Below are 16,162 nucleotides of genomic sequence, written 5' to 3' on the forward strand. Positions count from 1 at the left end.
GATGTTTACCGTTGGCGTGCGGGTCAAAAACCTTATTTCTTTACTACTTTACAAATCTTTACAAGATTCGACTCGTCATTAATACCAGGATTGTGTATTTTTATATTATATTCATCATTTATTCAGTAACTGCACTTGCACAAATAAATGTCACATTACATTCACTGCTAATATTGTTTGGGCATCGTGGGTTTTTTTCCCAAGGATTTTTGGCCTTCTCTGTCCACTTTATAATAGTTTTGACTCGGCCTGTCTGGCCTGTGTTCAGCTCACTGCGATGGTCCAGCTGGAGCTGTAAATCCCTCCATTGTACTCTTACTTGAGCATCTGGTGATGTGCAGCTTCCGGTCATCCCTGCTTGAACTCCCGAGGCCACCCGGTGATGTGTGACGGAGACTTGGACTGAAAAAGTAAAAAACGCCAATTTGAAAAGAAACAAAGACAACTTCTCACCTTGTCCGAGTTCTTCACATGACGTCACCGAAGGAGTCAAATATCCTGCTTTTTTGAGATCCATCCAGTTAGTACTCCTGAATTTATGTTTAAGGAGCCTTGAAGTTTAAACATGGCTTCCTGAATTACTTAGTGTTTTAGTGCAACGTCTGCCCTCGCTTACTGCTCCTTGATTAGGAAAATAAACGAACTCGTGCATTTAAATGGTAAGCAGGAAACGCGTAGTCTCCCTGGACAATGGCAGTTCTTTGGATGTGGGACAACACCCTGTCCATGATCATTTCTTGCACATAACTTTGAAGCATCGTATTTCCATACTGTCACTGTTTTGCTGCCGACCGACCGTGCAGGGGAGGTAGAGTTGTCCCTCTCTCGGGGTCATTAGTGAGCTATTTGGGTTTCATCAACAATGCGGTAGTGACCATATGGGATCGAGAGGTTGAGGATCCAAACATGTGACACCTCTCCCATCAGCTCGATTGGAATCCGCAGCCTCTGGGGTTCCTCCAAGAATCTTCTAGAATGTTATCTTCAAAATTGCTCAAAATTAAGATGCAATGTTGGAATCGTTTTTTTAATTTTAGTAAAGAACGCGAAGTTTGACAATCAAAGCCAAAACATTTCTACTATTACATTTTGGCTCTGGGTGCCTTTGGATGTGGGCCTTAAGCTGAATTGCCTTTCACAGAATATCACAAATTAGTGGAATTTGGTGCACACCCATAAGCACAGTAGAATTCCAGTAAAGTTTGCTTTTGGAAAGTGAACAAAGAGCTTTTTCAGTTGCGATGTGGTTTTCTCTTTGCTTAAACGTTTCCAGAGGAAAGCAACAAAACTTTTGGACATGAATGGTAAATGATTCAAGAAAACTATATTGTGGAATATCTGTGGATTACATCTTCAACTTCTTTACTGCCAACAATTATTCCCACTTTGTGGGGTCAGCAAGGAGGAACGGTTCCGGCACTGGTCTGTCTGGAACCTGCTGGCCAGGCCTGACTTTCGGCTGTAAGGAATTTGGGGTTTGTCCCAAAGTACCGGTGACGACTCGCCGACTCCACGAAAGTTCGACCGTGAGATCTTTAACCTCCACTGCAGACCTTAGGAACAAGCAACGGTTAATGCTAGCAGGCGGGTCCTCTGGCTTGATGTCTTTGCGATGAATGGAACACACGTATCGATGCCCAGCTTGAAGGTGTGTGCATACCTGTCTAAGCTGTCCAGACAGCCCATTTGTGGTTTACCAAAAAAATAATCAAATCAAATGCAAAGAAATTGACATTTTTGCTGGTTTTAGAAAACAGGTTTTATTTGTAGTTTTTGAACATTTTATTACATTAGGAAAATATTTTAGTGTTTAAAAAAAACAAGAATAAGAAAATCACAAAAATGCATTATCAATGAGGCTGGAAACCAAGCCCAGAGTAAGATGGAGAAGCGATGCATCTTTCCGAAGAACAATAATGCAAAACTTCTGTTTATATTATTTTCAAGGAGATTACTATTGTCAGGCCACGTACCAAAGGCATTCTACAAAACCGTAAATATAAAGCCTCGTTCACACTGCAAACAATTCCATTCCGAGCAGCATAACCCTTGTGACTGTTTGCACTCCCTTACGTAGCTGCAGACAACCCGACTCAGCTTGTCTGCAGTTTGTTCACCCCACGTGTCCATCGCTCCCTCTCCTTGATCTCACTCTCACTTCGACTCTGCTGTTGCTGTTTCCCCCCTATCCATTTTGTTCCTTTCCATTATATTCTTGCTCCTCCACGAGCCTCGACAATGTACAAAAAATAGTGTACTAATTGAAAATTGAGTACCTTCATATTTTTGGGCTCCTTTTTACCCCGCACGTGTAGCTCAAAGTGGGGTTAAGCAATTGGGTCGCTGTGTCCGTCTGACAGGCGTCGGTCTATGATCGAGGAACTACTTAATTCCAATTGTATTATATATTTTGAACACTGTAGAACGTGAATCGGAACACGAACCTGCAGTTTAACAGTACTTTTGGCTTTGGATTTGGCAAATACTATGGGATGTCGTCCCGAGCCTGCATGCACGTAGAGGAGTAAGGTAATTGTTTCAGTCTGTCTGCTTGTCTGGCAGTCTGACAATCAAAAACAATTGGAAATCATTCCAAATAGGAAACTTACTGTTTTTAGGGGTGTCATAAAGGACCTAAATAACAGGCATAAATAACTAATTCAACGTGTTAAATAAGGTGGTGTAAAAGACGGTGCGTCAACGGTGGTAAACTTCTGATTTCAATGTTTTATTTTATTTTTTCTACAGCCTTAGAACCTTAATTTTATTTCAGTTTAATTATATATTTGAACATTGCAGAACACAAATCGCCTTGTTTGCACTTCCATAAACCTTCAGTTTAGTTGTGCTTGGGCAAATTTTTAGTTTCTCCAAGAATAGTTGGCAGAAGGTTCAGCTCTGGACTGTTCCGTTTGACACTTCGGCTTTGTATGGTTGCCATCGCCCCTGTAATTCAAATTTCATGAATAAAGCGAATATAGATCGTGCTCGGAAACGCAAAGCAAGAGTTGAAAAGACCCTTCCCATGTCATTTTCCTCAAGACTGCATGGGGGGTGGGGGGGAGGAGGGCGGGGGGGGGGGGGGGCGGAAGGGGGGGGGGGGATAAGGTGTTCTATTGTTCTATGAACTCTCTAGTTCATACTACGGTTCTTCATTTGCTCGTATACGTATTTCCGTATTTTATCCCACCTTTGCTTTGAAAACGATGCGTTTAAGGTTCTCTTGGATGACAGCCATGTTAGATTGCAAATTATCACCTTTTCATTGCTTGGATTTACTACAAATTCAGCTTGCGTGTTCTCTTCTACCCAAAGAATGATAAACTTTTGAATCTCCAAAAAGCAACAGGACGGGGGATTCACTGAATCTGCAATTTTGTCATCCTTGGTATTACAGGGTTTTTTGGGTTTTTTTTTGTATACAATGTATACAATGTATACAATGTATACAATTTTTTTTGGTATACAGTGAGCTAGGAGTGAGACCATAACACTGTTCCACTGAACTGTTCAGCTTAAGGGGGTAAGAGGGGAAGATGTCCCACCAGTCAACTTCTCTGGCCTGGGTGAAAGCGGGGTTTCCTTGTGAAGGGCAGAACTTAGAAGGAGAAAACAGTGCTACAGCCATTCAAGAACTGGAACAGTTTGCGTGGGAATGAGGTGTAAGATCGTAAAACATTTAAAAAAAATCTCTTTTCAACAACGTTCCCACCTGCAAGTTCTCCTTAATAAGCTCCTTGACTCACAAGAATCGTACAATCCAACTGAGATACTTTCTTTTGACTTATCAAAATTCCTTATCAATGCCCGTACCATGATTAAGGTAGAATAACATTAAAATCAATAAATTGTTCTGACATTCATATGAAACTGTCTGCTCTAGAGTTCTTATTGATAGTAAAGAATTATAAAACTGCTCTTCATGATTTGACAAACAAATTCATAAATTTTCTGAACTCTTTTCTTACATTTCTGATAAATACAAGAACATGCGACACGAACCGAAGCATATCGTTAGCTTATCGGCACAGCGTACCTTTACTTTGGATTACGTTGAATAACTCCGCTTGGTAATCTGAAATAAATCTTTGGACAGACATTTTATATGATGCAATTATACATTTCATTCTCAGATGCAATGAGGTAAAAAATATAGCCCATATTATTATTACTATTATAACGTCCTTTCATAAAACAAAAAACATTTTGTAGTTGTATTGCAGTGGACCACAGATCTCTATAATAAAAACTTCGAATGTAAAAATAAAGTATGAATCTGCACTGTTTGTTCATTTCCAGCACATTTAAACACCATGCAACAAAAACAACCTACAAAATCCTCATAACGGAATAAATCTCTGCAGAGAGTTAAATCCAGTATGTTAGATCAATAAGATCGAGGCTCATGGAAGAACAAGGTGATGAAGGGTATGAACTGACAATAGGGCAGCGGGGCAACTCCTGGATACCATAAGCAAGGGATGGATTGAACAGGAAAAGAGCGAAGAGAGGGATGAAGGGACACTGCAATCTGCAAGTAAAAGGGTTCGGGTCGATAGGGGTTAATGGGAGGTAATAAGGATTATGGTTAAGGATGGGGGTTAACACGAGATGGCGGTGCACCGCTTGCTTGAAGTCCTGGAGGGAAGAGTGGAAGTAACTCGTACGTTCACAACCTCTGGAAGGCGGTTCCATTTTATCAGAAGGACTTATTGATGACTCTCCGATAACCTCCGGATCTGTTCGTCGATGTCGTCACCTTCCAAGGTGAACGTACGAGTGCTGTACGTCCCGTCAGGGTTCTTCACCGTTTTCTTCACCGTTGCTTTGCGGCCACCCAGGAATGAATGATTGTCCGATGACGTTTGCACGTAGTCTTCTCCAACTGTGCACGATCACAACAACAATCATTATAATGTTCACCGTGGCTCGTCTTTCACATCCTTAGTTGATGCTGCTTTTGCTCAAACAAACATGTTTTTTAAAGAACAATAAATAGTTACCTCTGCCACGGAAGGTGGATGGAAGTTATGTTTTCACCCCTGTCTGTCTGTCTGTCTGTGAGCAGGATATCTCAAACAGTTATGGACAGATTCAGACAAAATTTTGTGCACATGTTGGGGGTGCGACAAGGATCAATTGATCATATTTGAGTGAAGTTCCAGATCTGGATATTACATTTTTAAGTGATTCTTCACCATTGAGTGATAGGGCTAAAACGATATATAGCAGGATATCTCAAAAAGATGTGTAGGTATTCGGACGAAACTTGGTCGACAGATTGGGTGCGTGACAAGACAAATTTATTAGATTTTGGTGAAGATCCCGATCTGAATCCGGCCTATCAGTGGGCTACAAAACGTAAACTGTTCAGCCTGGTGAAGGTATGCACTGAGTATCTGAGTGCTTCTCTAGTTTGTATTGCTGTGGTCTTCACAAATTTTTATGTCCGTTTATATTATAGTATGTATGAGATTGTATGGGATTTTGGCAATTGAATGAATTACAGATATATGTGTAAAGAAATATTTGGTAGTAAAATGGTGATTAATTGTTCTTTGCACAGTGTACTACAGTACACAATGGTGGCGATAAGATGAAATGGTCTCTGAAGTTGATGAGTAATAACCCCTCAGTTAACTATAGCATCTTTATATCGACCAAGCAGGAGATCGTCTTTATGTTTCGTGATTCACATTGAAATAACCAGTCAATCTAGTCAAAAAATAACCAGTCAAAATAACCAGTCAAGTCAATCCAAACCCCCCCCCCCTCGCCTTCCCATGCCGCCTCCCCCCAAGCCCTCTCCCTCCCACAGATCTCCCGATGTCCCTGCTCTCAAATGTTGTACTTGTGTGCTTCCCTCTCTCTCCCCATCTTGTCTCCCGCTCCCTTTATCATATGTTTTATGTGTCAGTTTGTCTTTTTGTGATTAATGTTAGCTCTTACACGAGCCCCTCGATCCTGGACACACACACACACACACACACACACACACACACACACACACACACACACACACACACACACACACACACACAAAAAATCTGACCTTTGCATTGACTTTTTTTAACCTGGTGCTCCTTCATCCTTGTTTAGGTTTCAGAGTAATGTGCTGACATGCTTTCCTGAGATTATTTTCCAACCCGTCAGAACTCCTCCCTAAATTTACAGGTATTTCGCCTTGGGAGTTTGAATGATTTTGAAGCTTCATTGGATACAGCTGAGCTGTTCTCATGGCATGACTGTCATCAATCTGGAATCATTTTTGTAATTAAATGCATTATATCTCATTTCTGAGGCACAAGAGTGACACAAATCAATTTTCTCAGGACAGGTGTGTCAACTCACTGGATTCAATCAAACGCCTCAAGGCTTCTGGCAGCTCGCCTTCTCCTTCCACCCTGATATGTAAGGTGCCTTGCTGCCCTGGAAGTAGTTGAGGTACAGGGTGGGGGAAGTCGAAGGGAAGAGTTCAGTTGTTTAGACACCATAAAAAACTTTTGTATATTCAATCTTTTGTATATTCAAAAAAGAGAAGCCATAAGTTTACCTTCAAATGTAATGCTCATTTGTGTCCACTTCAAATGTAATAATGTCCATCACCTCATAACACGTCACCATTTACACTACTGCTTGAATACCATCGTGCAAAAAAAAAAAAAAATTTCTCTTTTGATAAAGCAATTATAGAAGTTTGTATAACACAAAATTGCTTTGGTATTATTCTCGTTTCAATACGTATGCTTGGTTTGAAACTAATATTTGTGTCTCATGTCCATTAACAAGATAATCATTGAGAATCTTTTCGCAAACTTGCCTTCTTCCTTGATCCTGCGCAGCTGTTGCTCAATATCAGCTCCTTCCAGGCGGTAAGTCTGTTCACGGGTTGTACCATCACGATTCATGATTCTTTTATTCACAGTAAGCACGTGGCTCCCCATGGCTGGATTCCTTGGCAGGACCCTAGTTATCTGTGAATAGTATGCAGCACCTGTAGACATTAAGAGTTGTTAACTTCTTGTTTGATAAGTGCACAACTTTGAAAACCACATCAAAGCTAATACAGTGTCAACTAGAACGGCATTCGTAGAGCGCATAGTCTCGCCCCGCGCGTTCATTCTGAACAAAACTACCATCATGAACTGAACATGCTACTATTATGTGCCACATACCCGTATCATCCATGCATGGGCTATGGACGTCATAAATTTAATTATTCACTCACAACGGGTCATGGATCAGATATAATATGAAGTTTCATATTTTTTGGATAAAGATTTAAATTCAACCAATTATGGCTGCAATACCACTTCACTGATGATGTCATCAATATCACCCAATATACCCCATGAGGAGTTGATGACATATGCCAGGTTTCACTTTTTTGTTGAGTGGTTTTGGGGAAAATGATGTTCAATTTCTTTTCCTTCAATCTAATATGGCTGCCATACCATATGAGCTTGGCGGTGAGAGTTAACAATAGAATATTCTCTAGGAGGAGTCCCTCCGACGTATTAAGTTTGGCATTGATCGGACAAGAGGTTGGAGAGAAAATCTTTTTTAAAGTAAAAATAAATAAATAAATATATGTGGACACACACACACACACACACACACACACACACACACACACACACACACACACACACACACACACACACACACACACACTGCAATAGTCTCGCATCCTCTTTGGGGCAATACTAACGGAAGCATTCATTGAAAAAAGCGAGGTTGTGAAGGAGGTCATGGGAAGCGAATCATAGTGACCAGGTTAAAAGGTGTTTGCACTTACTACTCTCAATGATTCTTTGCAGTTCCGCTGACAGGTGACCCTCTCCCTCAATCGCAATTCTCTTAATATTTGTTTGTCCTGCAAGTTCACGACAAGCAACTCGTCAGCCATTTCAATGGCATGGCTGAGATGTATCCAAAAACGGGCAATCACAATTTACCTGTTCTACACTGGAGGTGATTCTTCCTGCAGTGATAAATTATCACGTTCTTGTGAAGTTATGAGATAAAGATCAACTTTGAATTCGTATCTGCAGTTGTCATAATATCTCGTATCTCAATGTCAAACAAACTTCCTTTTTTGTATACAGTGCCTTTAGAAAGTATTCACACCCCTTGACGTTTTTCATATTTTGATGTGCTTCAGCCTGAATTTAAAATGGATTATATTTTAATTTTTTGTCAAAGAGAGACATTCCTGATAATGACATACAAAGATACCCCATAATGTCAAAGTGGATTTTTTTCTTAGAAATGTTTACAAAAAAAGAAGAAGCATGCAATACAGAAATATTTAATTTCCATAAATATTCAACCCGCTGAGTCAATACTTTGTAGAAGTGCCTTTGGCAGCGATTACAGCTTTGAGACCTCTTGTGTATTTCTGTATCAGCTTTGCACATCTGGATTTGGGGAGTTTCTCCTGTTTTTCCTTGCAGATTTGGTCAAGCTCTGTCGAGTTGGATAGGTAGCGTTGCTGAACAGCAATCTTCAAGTCTTTCTACAGAATCTCATTTGGATTCAAGTCTGGGCTTTGGCTGGGCCACTCAAGGACTTTTCTGGTTCTTTTTCTGAGTGTTTTCAGGTTTCAGTGTTTCAGGTTTTCAGGCCATTCTAGTGTTGCTTTGGCTGTATGCTTGGGGTCATTGTCATGTTGGAATGTAAATCATGGCTGCAGTCAATGGCCTTTTGGACTCTGAAACAGGTACTCCTCAAGGATTTGTCTGCATTTGTCTCCATTCATTGTTCCCTCTATTCTTACAAGTCTCCCAGTCCCTGCCGCTGAAAAGCATCCCCATAGCATGATGCTTCCACCACCATGATTCACGGTAGGGATGGTGTTAGATGCATGATGAGCTGTGCTCGGTTTCCGCCACTTTTCATTCAGGCCAAAGAGTTCAATTTTCGTTTCAACAGACCACAGAATCTTTTGCCGAATGCTCTCAGAGTCTTTCACATGACTTTTTGCAAACTCCAGGCATGCTGTCATGTACCTTTTTCTCAGGTGTGGCTTCCGTCTGTCTACTTTCCCATAAAGCCTACATTTGTGAAGTACCGCAGAGATTGCTGCCGTTCCAGCAGGTTCTCCCATCTCAGTCGAGGAACTCTGTAGTTCTGTCAGAGTTGTTATTGGGTTCTTGTTCACCTCACTGACCAAGGTCCTTCTTGCCCGGGTGCTCAGTTTGGTCAGACGGCCAGCTCTAGGAAGAATCTGGGTAGTTCCACATTCTTTCCAATTCCTAATGATGGAGCTCACTGTGCTCTTGGGAACTTTCAACACTGAAGTGAGAGGTATAAATAGGTATTGGTATCATCCTACGAGGTGCACAAGTGTTGGAAGATACAGTAACTGCATTGAGGAAAAGCTGTAGTTGTCCTTTTGAGATTATTTTGCAAATGGATGAGGTAGTTATCAATTACTCAACTATGTGTGTCGATCCATAAGGCTGAACCTTCAGAGTAAAAAGCTTCTTCCGTGTACGATGCTGAGACTCACCTCTCCTTGTGAGTCTTTGCAGCCGCTCTTCAATGTCATCACCTTCCAGTCGATGCGTCTCTTCGCGAGTTGTGCCATCGGCGTTCACCGTGGTGATTTTCACAGTGACCACAGTGCTGCCAAAGTATGTCACATCAGGGAAGACCTTGGCTACCTTGGAGTATTGACCTCCACCTGCAAGCAATTGGTCCAAAGGGATTTTGTTGAGTCAACAGACAGAAAGTATTGTTTGGCTCTGCTTTGTGATCTGGGATCACGATTCCGATTCGATTTCAGGATTGAGAATTTTAAATCGTCGGATATCAGTAATATGATAGTTGATGACAATGGGTTGTTTCATTGGAGCTCCATACCTTGCTCTATCAGCCGGCGAATTTCATTTGGGATATCTAGGTTGCCTTCCACCATGATCTTCACTGAGCGTGACCTCCCTGCGGAGATGGTAAATAGTCACTTGATTCATTTCAGCATTTAATGCACCGATTCTACAAGTTTATAAAGTTGTTCCAAACTTTTCTGAGATGCATCTGACCAGATATAAAATTGTGCGATTACATTATACAAGACCGAACCCGAAGGGATAAATAGTCAATAGAAACTACATTAGGAGTTCAACACAAGATCCCGGGAGCGCTTCTTCAGCTCTTTGCTGAACCCAAGGCAATCAAATTGCTTTGCACATTTCGTGTAAAGCCAAATTAAGTGAATTTCCCCAAACCTACCTTCCATGGCTATCCTGCGAAGCTGTTCCTCAATGTTGTCTCCCTCAATCCTGAAGGTCTGTATGCTGGGAGATCCATCCGGGTTAGTGATGGTCTTTTTCACGATCACCACCTTGGTGATAGATGGTCTAATTCCTGGATGGGGTTAGTTTAACATTGAAGTACAACGTCTCAAGTCTTGCATAATCACTGGCACAAAAAATAATGTCGATGCACGCGTAAATGTTTGGTGGTTGAAAGACTTGCCTGATGTGATGATGGAAGTCTTCTTAGTTCCCTGAAAGATGCAGCATAATCAACACTTAGTATACTATTATCACAATGATCATTTTATTATCAGGAAGCAACGTTTTGCCTTGTAATGTCGGGATTACTTGCCGGAAGCGGGATTGTCGATTTGTCGATCTCAGACACAAAATCCGGTTTCCCTGGGAATTGTGTGGGAAGAAGAAAGCAGAAGTAAACCTTGTTATTATTTTGTTACAGATGTTGTAAGTTATTATTACTATTATTATATCTCATCCCATACCAGAAGGTGTAGAGACAGTCCATGATTGGTCGATAATGATTTCATAGTTGGAAAGGTTGCTACTGTGCCAACCATTGTGCGTTGTGGCAGTGCAGAAACGTCATCTTACAGGTGGGTACGAATTTGTAATTTCACAAGGGTATTGCCACATAATGGACCACTCTTTTAAAAACATATAATGTCATGGTTAATGTCCACAAATTAATGCGAGGATAGTCGGCTTAGAATCTCCTCCAAAGACAGCATTCTGGCTCTTGCGACACCATGTTTGTGAAGCACAGCAAGTTTATAGGCGGGCCCGGGAATCAAGCCAAGACAAAGAGTTTGCGAACTCTGGGAAGTCCTGTTAGCACAGTTACGACGGGTCATGTGTAAAATGTTCTAGCTCATCAACTAATTTTTCAAACTCTCAATCCATGGAGTCATATTTCAATACCCGGATGTATAAAATGTAAAACTCCTACCTTTAGGTGTCAGAGGGGTGTCAATAACGTGAATAACACCATTGGTAGACATGAGATCTGATTCCATCACTTTTGTCTTGTCAATAACAAAGTGTCCATCCTTCTGCAAGGTGGACATCACATTCATACATCAGTGTTGATCGTGTGAAAGAGGATAAAACGCAGATATGTAAAGTTTCCATCAGGATTATTAGACTTTGCAGACATTGATATACTATATGTATATATATATATATATATATATATATATATATATATATATATATATATATATATATATAAGGATGTATGTATATATATATATAGTGATATATATATATATATATATATATATATATATATATATATATATATATATATATAGTGATATATATATATATATATATATAGTGATATATATAGTGATATATATAGTGATATATATATATATATGAGTACTTTTACATCCATATATATGGATGTCATCTTGGAAGACAAAGTTTCCTAGAAAGGCTGCACGAGCAAATGGAAGCATTGTTTCTTCCAGAATGGCCCTGTACTTGAACTGGTTCAGGTTTCCATTCAGAACAACCAGGTCAGTTTTGCCCCCTGCATGGAAAGCAGCCCAAACGGTCACCCCACCACCTCCAGCTTGGACTCTTGGCACTATACAATCTTTGTTGTAGGCTTCATGAACTTGTCTGCGCACTCGGACGTGGCCATCTTGACGATAGACCAGAAATCTAGACTCGTCACTGAAGATCATATGATTCCAGTGTCCTGGCTGCCATTGACGGTGCTCTCTGGCCCACTGCAATCGGCGCTGGCAGTGTTGTCTGGTCAGGCATGGCTTTCTCAGGGGATGCCTGGCACGATAGCCTGCTTGAACCAGTCGTTGGTTGACTCGCCTTCTGGATACAGGCACATTTGTCAGTTGCTGCCACTCAGCCCTAAGCCGATTAGCTGACTTGGTACGGCCATTGCGGACTAACCGGTGCAGCTGGCGATCATCCCTCCTTGTGGTTCTGCGGGGACATCCTGGCCTCGGTATTGGAGTAGGGACACCCCTCTGAGCATTTCGTTTCAGGATCTTTGACACCTGACCTTGAGTGATGCCATACTGCCGAGCAATAGCACGCTCTTTCATGCTGTAATTTCGTAAAGCCACCACTCCATGACAAACAGCATTGTCGAGTTGACGGACCATCTCCAGAGGAAGCGGCAATAACTTTTGGAGACGTGCAGCAGTTGTTTTCCACTAATACAGAACGCAACAACCCTTGTACACCTGACTGTGAAGCCAATCGTCAAATGCACCTGTCCGTACATTTTGTCACGCCACCTGTGATGTAATCCTGTTGTTGACTTCTTGCTGCGACAGACAATCAGTGACATGGTTCTTTTAACAAATAAATCACCAAAGTGTTAAAGAAACTCACCAGATTGATATACTGAGTTAAGAAAGTAAACCCAAGTCAAGAAAAAAAAAAAATCCATATTAAATGCCAAGTCTGTGTGTATATATATATATATATATATATATATATATACTACTACTACTACTACTACTACTACTACTACTACTACTACTACTACTACTACTACTACTACTACTACTACTACTACTACTACTACTACTACTACTACAATGGCCTCAATTATTCCCACCTTCATATATGGTCAGCCAGGGCACCTTTTTGTCTCAAGTCTTTCACGAACCAACTGTCCAGGTCTGACGCTCGTCTGAAATTTATTTGTGCAGGAATTTTTAATTTTTCAGCGTACTGGTGATAACTCGTCTATTCTTCGCAAAAGACACCTTTTGGAGATTTAGCATTCACCAACTAATACTAGCAGATGGGACACCAAGCTTAATGTCCCTCTGAGGGATGTGCACTTTGTGATGCAACAACCTGCCTGCAAAGCACCAATCCGACAGTTTATAGTCGGGTAAGGAATCAAATCTAGGCTAGACGCTCCATTAGTAAGTGCACCTTCCTGTCAGATCTTGTATGAAATGAAAACTTCACTCAATATGTAATGTCAGGTCAAGTGTAGAACAGGCCTTACTGATGTGAGATGCACAGTGCTGCCATGAAGCGTCTTCAGGATGTTAGTGAGGCCACTGTTGACGCCTCCTCTCACAATCACACCACGTGATAAGTGGAACCTCAAGAAGGCTTCCAGTTCTTTGGGATTTGCTGGAGAAGGAGAGATAGAGAGAAGTACAGCATCAAGTATAACATCTATGGTAACCAATATCTCATCTGATCTACTACTGGAGGCTCACAATTTACATGGAGCGTCATGGGGGCGACCATGATGGGTAGAGAGCAAAGATCATAGTTGTGAGGTGAACATAGTTAACTACCTAATGATAAACTGATGGAACATCTGATGACTCTTATAAAATAAACACCCACTTGTCACAAACCACACAAAGATTTGGATTTGGACGAGTACTTGTGAAAAATTTCCACTTCCATCGGTCTGTTTGTTAGCTAGTCTGAGTGTCTGGTTTCACTCAGTGGAAAACCAAACAAATAGGCTCGGATGGCAGCTTGGGGAGGAGAGTGCTGCGGTTCAGTTTGTGTTCATTGTGAAAAGCTGTTCTTAAACAAACAAGGAGCCTCTCGTTTCATCGCCCGGGCACATGAATAATATTTTCAATTTTCTTTGATAACAATATTCCAATGGTCGCACTTTGATAACAATAACTGCTACCTTCTTCTTCTTCTTCTTCTTCCTTTTCTTCATCATCATCATATTTTTAATATGAATACGCATTGCGTAGAGTGAGAGCTTCGTCGACAATAGTCAGTCGATCGAGTACGCAGCCCTCACAAACATCTGTAGGCCTAGGCCTAGCTAGGCTAGGTTGTTTGATCTTGGGCTTAGAATTAAAATTCAAATTAATTTTATTGAATGGATTGATTGGGATAGAATGCAGGATTTACCTACTGTCGGCTATATAGTCTAGACTTCTAGTCGACTGGACCAGGTACGTAGGTCCGACTGGCAGGTACGTACTGAAATCGGTGTCCCTGGCTTAAATGAAGTCGGTGTAGCTGGCGGAAAACTGAAGCCGGTGTAGCTGGTGGAAAAAAGAAGTCGGTGTAGCTGGCATAAATGATGAGCGGTTTCGAATTCAAAATCCGTTCTGTACAGTACTGTATTGTAATTTATTGATTTTAATCACAAGGTGAAAATAATTTTAACCAACAGGTGAAAATAATTTATCGGTCGTGCCAGACCAAAGCAAGATCACGTGAGCAAGATGCTTTTATGAAAAAGCCAACAATGAACAATAAATGAATAAATGAATTCATTTATAGCCGGCAAAGCCGGTGTTGTGAATGAACGCGTATTAAGTTGAAAAGCCAGATTTTGCAAGATCCTTTGAGAATTTCAACGCTTTGACGCACCAAATCGCTCCATGGAGGCCGCCATCTTGCGGATGCGGAAGTATGCATAAACAATTGCGAAAAAGTTCAATGGAGGCTTTAGCTTCGCCGGCTCATTGCGGCTTTGCAGTAGGGTCATATTATATGTATATTGGTTTTAATCACCAGGTGAAAATAATTTATAGGTTGTGCCAGACCAAAGCAAGGTGACGTGAGCAAGATGGCGGATCATGGAAGGGACAATATGGCGGATCATGGAAGGGACAAGATGGCGGATCATGGAAGGGACAAGATGGCGGATCATGGAAGGGATATTTCAAAAGACAACATGAAATTTTGTTCCCAAGGGAATGGGGAAAAATTTGAATTTTTTTTTTTGTGAAATTTGAAATGAAAGTGAACTTTTGAATGGATTTACATATACATGCAATTGGCATAGAGGTTCGCTTACGAAGCTCTCTTTTACTGTATACAGTGCCTTCAGAAAGTATTCACACCCTTGACTTTTTCACATTTAGTTGTTACAGCCTGAATTTAAAATGGATTAAATTGAGATTTTTTTTCTCAATGATCCACACAAAATACACCATAATGTCAAAGTGGATTTTTTTTTGTCATTTTTACAAAAAATTAAAAATGAAAAGCTGAAATGTCTTGAGTCAACAAGTATTCATCCCCTTTGCTATGACACTCCAAATTTAGCTCAGATGCATCCAATTTCCTTTGACCATCCTTGAGATGTCTCTACAACTTGACATGACAACAGACAGATGTCTGTCTGTCTCTCTCTCTGTCTCAATGGGTTTATGGAAGATGGGATGCAACTTTAATGAGGGGGCAGGCTATAGGGATGGGCAGAGTGAAGAAAGAGTGTGTGATGCAAAACCAGAAGAGATGTTGTGGAGTACCGAAAAGCTATCAACATACCTGCGCTGAGCAAAAAGCAGACCCGGGAATTTGGCCTCCTGGCGAGAGATGCCAATAACTTGAATAGTCTTCGATTTAACTGTCATCATGGGAACAAGATGGTAAATATCTGCACTAGCCCAGCATGGGGGAACTGTCGGCCTTGTAAACTATGATGAGCTGTGGAAGGCTCAGAATGGAGGTGGCTGTGCAAAGAATCCCAGGGCGATAGAGTTAGCTGTGTAGAGAATACCACCCTAAGAGGCCAATTTGGCGATCTAGTTTGCCAGAGACAGATTGTAGATGATAGTGAGGCCTAATTCACTCACCAGAATACACCTCTCCCAGAGATTGCTCATAGAAGTAGAGTGGAGGATTTAATGAGTCCATGGGACTTTCATGTATTGAAAACAAATCATGTTACAGGTAGTGAACAAGTGATTCATTTTGTGCAGATCTGCACAATAACCTCTACATCTGTTAGATGTGTGGGGTACTATTCTGCTCATAGTGGAGTCCTCAGAATAATAGTACACATCATTGGTATCATCATCAAGTAGGCCCTGACCTCCTCACTGGAAGCCTGTGGTCCCAATGAAGCCAGCCACTCTAACTGGATTCCCTATAGATAGTAAAGAGAATGG

At 41.1% G+C, this 16,162-nt stretch overlaps 1 protein-coding gene across 1 annotated transcript in view; it reads right to left on the bottom strand.

The window, feature by feature from the left end:
• Positions 1 to 3,425: 3,425 nt before the first annotated feature.
• Positions 3,426 to 16,162, bottom strand: part of LOC137437635 (transforming growth factor-beta-induced protein ig-h3) — a 43,426-nt gene continuing 30,689 nt past the window's right edge. Inside the window, exons 13-23 of the mRNA XM_068132111.2 lie at positions 13,279 to 13,409; positions 11,230 to 11,332; positions 10,615 to 10,664; positions 10,483 to 10,513; positions 10,237 to 10,371; positions 9,868 to 9,945; positions 9,515 to 9,688; positions 7,799 to 7,876; positions 6,821 to 6,994; positions 6,352 to 6,429; positions 3,426 to 4,885 (exon numbers count right to left, since the gene is read on the bottom strand). Coding sequence (XP_067988212.2) covers positions 4,710 to 4,885; positions 6,352 to 6,429; positions 6,821 to 6,994; positions 7,799 to 7,876; positions 9,515 to 9,688; positions 9,868 to 9,945; positions 10,237 to 10,371; positions 10,483 to 10,513; positions 10,615 to 10,664; positions 11,230 to 11,332; positions 13,279 to 13,409 — 1,208 coding nt within the window. The 3' untranslated portion in view covers positions 3,426 to 4,709. The remainder of the gene's footprint in view (positions 4,886 to 6,351; positions 6,430 to 6,820; positions 6,995 to 7,798; positions 7,877 to 9,514; positions 9,689 to 9,867; positions 9,946 to 10,236; positions 10,372 to 10,482; positions 10,514 to 10,614; positions 10,665 to 11,229; positions 11,333 to 13,278; positions 13,410 to 16,162) is intronic.

This window comes from Myxine glutinosa, chromosome 12 (assembly GCF_964187855.1).
Source record: "Myxine glutinosa chromosome 12, kmMyxGlut1.1, whole genome shotgun sequence".
NCBI classification, from domain to species: domain Eukaryota; kingdom Metazoa; phylum Chordata; class Myxini; order Myxiniformes; family Myxinidae; genus Myxine; species Myxine glutinosa.